This window comes from Cebus imitator, unplaced genomic scaffold (genome assembly GCF_001604975.1).
Source record: "Cebus imitator isolate Cc_AM_T3 unplaced genomic scaffold, Cebus_imitator-1.0 Scaffold306, whole genome shotgun sequence".
Classification (NCBI taxonomy): Eukaryota; Metazoa; Chordata; class Mammalia; order Primates; family Cebidae; genus Cebus; species Cebus imitator.
The window spans coordinates 2,151,529-2,159,194 of record NW_016107621.1 but is presented as its reverse complement, the minus strand read 5'-3'; the positions used below and the strand labels follow the sequence as shown (position 1 = coordinate 2,159,194).

Genomic DNA, 7,666 nt, shown 5'->3' with positions numbered 1-7,666 from the left:
AAAAAAAAAAAAAAAAAAAAAAGTCTCTCTGAAGGAGAGCAGAGCTCTGGTAATGTTGTTCTAATGAGTAGAATTGGGGCCCAGAAGTGAGATGAAGACTTAATTTTTGACTGATTAAAACTACTTTTTTCTTAAGTGTATTGTATTCACTGAGCTAAATGAAAATTTAAATAATGGCATAAGTAGAAATGAACACTATGTGAAAAAACAGAGGAAAACCTCTACTTTGGGGGAAATGGAAGGTGAGCTGACCTTGACCTTGGTCACATTTGGGAAAGAGCTGAGGATGGCAGTGCAAGCAGAGGGCGCTCTGTGATGAAAACCTGGGGCAGGAGTAGTTATGAAAGATGGGCCCTGAGGGGCTGGTGAGGCCAGGTCAGTGAGAGCTGCCTCCTGCTCTGGGGGCCCACAGAGCCTGGGTTCTGGGAGCTCCTGGGGTGCTCACCTCGTACTCACTGTGACGCACGTAGATGCGCAGCTCAAATGGTTCGCCATCCTCAAAGGGCACGAAGTATGATTTCTCTTCCAACTTCCATATCCCAAACTCACGACTGTTCATGACCATGCGATGGCCAAAGTGCACTCGGAAATGGAAGGCAATTTCTGAGTCCTCATCCATTCCAGTGTGGAAATCCACCTGCAGCTGTGGGTCATTGCTGAGGGCAAAGCACACAGCAGGTTGGGCAGGTCCCTCCCTTGCGCAAACACACATTCAACACACACACAAATCCCTTCCCCCCTTTACCCAGGGCAAAAGTCTCCCTGATGATACTGCAGGCCTGGTCCCTGTGGGGATGCTTCAGCTCCTCATGCCCCCGGCAGGGAGATGCTGTGCTCCTCATCCCCAGATGAAAACTGAGCCAGTCACTGACCCGAGCCTGACTTGTTCATTCCCTGAAAATTCAATGCCCCTTGATGAAGAGCTCCAACTCCAACCCACTGAATGTTCTCCTCCCCTAGGCCCCGTGGCTGGCCCACATGCAGTTGCTGCAGGTCTCATGCCAGGTGCTGGAGGGTCTCCAGGACCTGCACCTGCATGAAGCCTCCATCCTGCCAGCTAGACATTTCCACATCACTCACACATAACATCAAGCCCTTAGCAAATATTATCCCTTCTCCACCCCCTCCATTGGACCATAGAGTACTCACATAAAAGAGAGGATCGGTGTTCCTTTGATAATCACACAGGAACCAATAGACAAGGACACAGGCAGTTTGTATGGCACCTGCCAGGGTATTGAGGGTGAGTGAGAGGTGCAGGGTCAGGTGCAGCCTCCCCTCCTGTAACAGATTCCCATGGTGCAGGAGTTTAGAGATCAAAGGGCAGACTCCAAGGCCTCCCTCTTTCACCCTTCCACAGTCAGGGGCCCATATTCCTGAAGATATGGTGGACCCATGGGTAAGAGCAAGGGTTCAGGATGCCTGGATTCTGGTCCTCATTCCGCCTTTTACAAGCAGTGCAATCTTAGATCCATTACTTGAACTCTCCCTGCCTCAGTTTCCCTAGGACAAGGAGGATTATCAGGAATTCCTATGTTTTAGGATGTTCTCCATAATAGAGGAGTTAATATATGTAAAACTTTTACCCTAATCCTTGGAATGTATAGGTCCTGTTAGGGGTGAACTAACAGAACAAGGAAGTCCTCCTGAAACACTGACCTGCCTTCATTTTCACCTCTGAAAATAAAAACAAGACTTGATAATCTAAGAGTTTAAAAATTCACTCCAGTGAGAAACAACATTTGCTTAAACAGATAGGGAAATTATTTTTTTAAAAAAATAGGAAATCCCTATGTGTGGGATGCACATGCATCACAATCATCAAGGGCAATGGACGTCCTTCCCAGAAGGGGCCACATTGCTGAGAGCATAGCCCCAGTACTCGCACAAATGAAGCCTGTGGATCAGGGACATAACTGGAGGAAATTATTGATTCCTGCAATGACTACAAGTGATTGACGATTTTTCTGTATTTTTGAGATAGGGTCTTGCTCTTTTGCCCAAGCTGATGTGCAGTGGTACAATCATAGCTCACTGAAACCTCGAATTCCTGGGCTGCAGTGATCCTCACACACCTGCTCCCCCTTGAGTAATTGGGATGAAAAGTGCCTGTCACTCTGCCAGTCTGATATTTAAAGTTTTTTAAAGAAACGGTCTTAAACTTATGGCCTCAAGTTATTCTCTTATCTTTGCCTCCCAAATTGGTGGAATTAAAGCCATGAGCCTGTGAACCCAGCTGCTTTGTTGACTGATATCCACTGTAAGCTCTGTCTGAACTGAGACTAAATTTGTTCCTTCATGGGTGGAGAAACAAGTTTAGTCTCAGTTCAGACACAACTTACAGTGGATATTTTGCATGACTCGGTGTCTGAAACCACTGCCCCTGCTGTCCTTCCCTAGCAAACCATCATCTGCACATCCTCCTGTCCCACAATGGGAAGAACAGGATAGGCTCAGGACAGGGAGGCTGAGTTGGAAGCAAGAACCAGTGGTCACTTTGTGCAGACCCCACCTCAGGAACCATCGCCCCCATATTCTGCATTCATCTTCCCTACTCTTATTGGGAAAAGACATCTACTGATCATACATTTTGCTCTCATAAGTGATCTGAGTCCTTGATAACTCATAATCCCCAAGAGCCCCACCAGTTAAGCCACCTGGGATCCACATTGACACTCATAAAAAGACACACAGATTCTTCATCAAAGGTGTTGCTGTGTGGGGAGGAAGTTTCACATGCACAGAAAGCCAGATGCATGTTCCCGCTTCAATACACAGTCAAATTCTAGCACACACACCTGCTCACTGTGCACATAAAAATGCTCATTCACTGGTCTGGCTGTGCTCACACACACACTCACATAACGGACAGGAAGACAAAGCACACTCACTCCCTTTCACTCACACATCTGCTCGTCCTGGTGGGGCATCCACCTTCCATCTAAAGTCACATCATCTCAGCAGATCTCATTCTCATCAGACACCACCACATGCTCACAGAGGGTTACACTGGTCCAGAATCCCCAGAGTCCACACCCCACACCCTACAAGCATCCCAGATACCACAGCCTCAGGATTTCTTTTCCACACACCCACAACTCTCAGTAAAGCATGCACAGTAGAAATGCTCATATTTTCATCCCATACAATTTTCCATTTCTTTCTTGGTTTGTGTGACTTGAGATTATTGAAGGCTGTGCCTTTTCAACTCACAGGTAGAGATGACATTGGTCTCTCTTTCTGGGTGATCTTCAGAATTGTGTCCAGTCTTCTGTCCCGTGTTCTGAGTAAACCTTGGACTTGCAGCATTTAAATGATCCCTTTCAGCCTTTCCCTCTGGCTTCATTCCAGATTCCATGCTCCTCCCAGCAACCATAGCTATTTGCAGGTCTGTGTCTGTAATGCAGCAGAAATGACAGTGGGAGGTACCAGGCTGTGGATTGGGTTACCAGGGAAATGCATAGTTAAGGATGATGGAGTGAGGGAGTGATAGTAAAGCCCAGCCTTTATGCCTCTCAAGCCTTTTCTCTACTATGAAGAATCTACCCAGAAGGTGTACATTTTTCCAATTTGTACAATGGCAAAAAAAAAAAAGTTGGATATTTAGGGGAAAGACATTAACCCTAAAAGGTAATTCTTCTCTTTGCCTTTAAACTTTCTAGGAGAACACTGACATTGATCCCCAGGAGAATCTGGGCAGAGAAGTAGAGAAAGTTCCTGCATGAACCTGCCCCACACTAGGCCGCTTGGCTCTGCCAGGTGAGGGCCACTCTCATCTGACTGTCACACACCTAAGCTCTAGTTACACTCTCTCATTTCTCTTGGTGTCCATTTAAGTCAAAGTTTAAGAGACACTGTTTCTCCTGAAGATTCCGGGAGAAAGGTGAGATTGTTGTTTCTTCTTTGATTTTTTTTTTTTTTTTAACTTTTATTATATGTTCACCCTGACACTCAGGCTGGAGTGGTGTGGCACCAGCACAGCTCACTGTAACCTCTGGCTCCTGGGCTCAGGTGATCCTTCCAGCTCAGTTTCCTAAGTAGCTGGAACTACAGGCAGATGTCACCATGCCAGACTAATTTTTTTCTATTTTTAGTAGAGATGGGTTTTTGCCATGTTACCAAGCCTGTTCACAGATTCCTGTGTTCAAGCGATCCACCAGCATTGGCTGCCCGAAGTCCTGGAATTACAGATGTGAGCCACTGTGCCGAGCCCTTTGCCAACTTTTTTATGGGTTTGTTTCTTTCGTGTAAAGTTGTTGAAGTTCCTTATAGATGCTCGGCTATTAGACCTTCTTCAGACACGTAGTTGGAAAATATTTTCTCCCATTCTGTAGGCTGTCTGTTTATTGATAGTTTTCTTTGCTATGCAGAACCTCTTTAGTTTAATTAGATTCTGTTTGTCAATTTTTGCTTTTTTTGTGATTGCCTTTTACATCTTTATCATGAAATCTTTCCTCATGCCTATATCCTGCATGGTGCTGCCTAGGTTGTCTTCCAGGGTGTTTATAGTTATGGGTTTTACATTTAAGTCTTTAATCTACCTTGAGTTGATTGTTCTATATGGTGTAGAGAAGGGGTCCAGTTTCAATATTCTGCATATGGCTAGCCAATTCACCCAGTACCATTTCTTCAATAGAAAATCATTTTTTCGGCCAGGCACGGTGGCTCACGCCTGTAATCCCAGCACTCTGGGAGGCCAAGGTGGGTGGATCACCTGAGGTGGGGAGTTCAAGACCAGCCTGACCAACATGGTGAAACCCCATCTTAAAAAAAAGAAAAAAGAAAGAAAGTCATTTTTTCCATTGCTTGTTTGGTCAGCTTTGTCGAATATCAAATGGTTGTAGAGGTGTGGCCTTACTCCTGAGCTCTCCATTCTGTTCCATTGGTCCATGCATCTGTTTTCATAGCAAAACTATGTTGTTTTGGTTACTGTAGCCTTGTAATGTGATGCTTCTAGCTTTGTTCTTTTTGCATAGAATTGCCTCAGTTATTTGGCTCTCTTTTGATTCCATGCAAATTTTAAAATAGTTTTTCTTCTAATTCTGTGAAGAATGTCATTCATAGTTTGCTAGGAACAGCGTTGCATCTGTAAATGTCTTTGGACAGTATGACTGTTTTAATAATATTGATTTTTCTTATCCATGAGCATGGAATATTTTTCCATTTCTTTGTGTCATCTCTGGTTTCTTTGAGCAGTGTTTTGTAATTCTCATTATAGCAATCTTTCACCTCCCTGGTTAGCTGTAATTTTAGGTAGTTTATTCCTTTTGTGACAGTTGTGAATAGAATTGGATTCCTGATTTGACTTTATACTTTGCTGTTGTTGGCATATAGGAGTTCTAGTGATTTTTTGCATACAGGGATAGTTTGACCTCTCTTTCTATTTAGATGCCCTTTCTTCCTTTCTCTTGCATGATTAGTTTAGTCAGGACTTCTAGTACTACGTTGAATAGAAGTGGTGAGAGAGGACACTGCAGAAATTGTGGTTTAAAAAATCCAAGTTGAATTTCTGCTTTATTATTCGTGGAGATTTTGACCATGATCTGTCAAATACAAAACAGAACAGAACAAAATTCCTCTCTTATTTCGTCATATTGACCCCACACTTTCCAGTACAGGGCTAAACGCACTAATGCTCAGCACTATGGACAATTCCATGGGGGAGACATCTTTGAGGGACTTGGGCATTATGGACAATATTATCACAGAGTAAATTTATTTTGTGGGAGACTTCAACAAAAACTGAAAAGCCTAAAGACCTATGAGAATAAAGGCCTTAGAGTCCAGGAATGACTTCTGTGTTTTGAGCAATGCTGTATTTTCTGGGAGAAGGTTGGGAATTGGCTTGAGGAGCATGAAAATGATTTTGAGTAGGTCCCAAGAGGCAATTCAAAAATTCTCTGTTGAACATTGGCTCCTAAACTCTTTGTCATCTCTTTGTATCTAAGATGTCATCCTGGCCTCCATGAGTAAAGGGTAGCATCTGAGATGAAAATGAGTGTAACAAATGGCCCATGTGAACTGAAATGAGCTGGTGAATATCAGTCAAGAAAGGGAGTCACTGTGTGTGTTGCAAGGCCAGCATGTAGGACTCTGTACCTTATTCAAATAAAATGAGTGTCATCCAGGAGCAAGCAGACATGAAATCAGACATGTTCTCCACAGGAAATCATGGGTTCCAGGATAGTCTCCATTGACTCAGAGCAAAAATTGCCTAATTCTCCAAGAAATGAATTCCATGCTGGTGATGGGGCCTATAATTCATTTTGAAAATAGAGAACTGACCAGACTATTACAGGTATGGTGTAATGAGGAGAGTGTGCCTAATCAGAACCTTGAAAGTTTCCAATGAGAGGACAGGAAATTTCAGTCCATATTGGAAAAACCAAGGAAGAAAAGGCACGAAGAGTATAATTCACTGTGCATTGACACATTAAGGTAACTGAATGTTAGATTAGATTAAAGAAGCAATACATTTATTTCTACATTCATTTTATTATTTACCTAGTAGTCATTCAGAAGCAGATTGTTCAGTTTCCGTGTAGCTGTGTGGTTTTGAGTGATTTTTTAAATCCTGAGTTCCAATTTGATTGCACTGTGGTCTGAGAGACTGTTATGATTTTCATTCTTTTGCATTTGCTGAGGAGTGTTTTATGTCCAATTATATGGCCAGTTTTAGAATACATGCTATGTGGTGCTGAGAAGAATGTACATTCTGTTGATTTGGGGTGGAGAGTTCTGTACATATCTATTAGGTCCACTTGTTCCAGAGCTGAGTTCAAGTCCTGGATATCCTTGTTAATTTTCTGTCTTGGTTCTGTTTAATATTGACAGTGGGGTGTTAAAGTCTCCCACTGTTATTGTGTAGGAGTCTAAGTCTCTTTGTTGGTCTCTAAGAACTAGTTTTATAAATCTGGGTGTTCCTGCATTGGGTGCATATACATTTAGGATAGTTAGCTCTTCTTGTTGCATTGATCCCTTTACCATTATGTAATGCCCTTCTTTGTCTCCTTTGATCTTTGTTGGCTTAAAGTCTGTTTTATCAAAGACTAGGATTGCAACCCCTGATTTTTTTTTTCTTTCCATTTTCTTGGTAAATCTTCCTCCATCCCTTTATTTTGGGCCTATATGTGTCTTTGCATGTGAGATGGGTCTCCTGAATACAGCACACCAATGAGTCTTGACTCTTTTTTTTTTTTTTTAAGATGGTGTTTCACCATGTTGGTCAGGCTGATCTTGAACTCCCGACCTCAGGTAATCCGCCCGCCTTGGCCTCCAAAGTGCTTGGATTACAGGTGTGAGCCACCGTGCCCGGCTGAGTCTTGACTCTTTATCCAGTTTGCCAGTCTGTGTCTCTTAATTGGGGCATTTAGCCCATTTACATTTAAGGTTAATATTGTTATGTGTGAATTTCATCCTAGCTGATTATTATGTACATTATGTCATTATGATGCTAGCTGATTATTTTGTACGTTAGTTGATGCAGTTTCTTTATAGTGTCAATGGTGTTTTCAATTTAGTATGTTTTTGCAGTGGCTGGTACCAGTTGTTCCTTGCCATACTTAGTGCTTCCTTCAGGAGCTCTTGTAAGGCAGGCCTGGTGGTGACAAAATCTCTCAGCATTTGTTTGTCTGTAAAAAATTTTATCTCTCATTTGTTTATGAAG

At 42.8% G+C, this 7,666-nt stretch overlaps 2 protein-coding genes and 1 long non-coding RNA gene across 6 annotated transcripts in view; 1 reads left to right on the top strand and 2 right to left on the bottom strand.

The window, feature by feature from the left end:
• The window catches only part of LOC108285686 (galactoside-binding soluble lectin 13-like), a 3,861-nt gene extending 1,629 nt beyond the window's left edge, over positions 1-2,232 (bottom strand). The window contains 4 exon segments of the mRNA XM_017503010.2: positions 446-656; positions 1,150-1,226; positions 1,808-1,851; positions 1,854-2,232. Coding sequence (XP_017358499.1) covers positions 446-656; positions 1,150-1,226; positions 1,808-1,851; positions 1,854-1,914 — 393 coding nt within the window. The 5' untranslated portion in view covers positions 1,915-2,232.
• Positions 1-7,666, bottom strand: part of LOC108285684 (galectin-10-like) — a 63,169-nt gene that overhangs the window by 28,609 nt on the left and 26,894 nt on the right. The window lies entirely within an intron of this gene.
• LOC108285687 overlaps positions 1-7,666 on the top strand; it is a 34,905-nt gene that overhangs the window by 18,742 nt on the left and 8,497 nt on the right. For 2 of the 4 annotated variants that reach the window (XR_005196123.1, XR_001817678.2), the window contains exon 2: positions 3,663-3,759. The exons of the other annotated variants lie outside the window; for them this stretch is intronic. This is a non-coding gene — a long non-coding RNA (uncharacterized LOC108285687). The remainder of the gene's footprint in view (positions 1-3,662; positions 3,760-7,666) is intronic. 4 annotated transcript variants of the gene reach the window in all.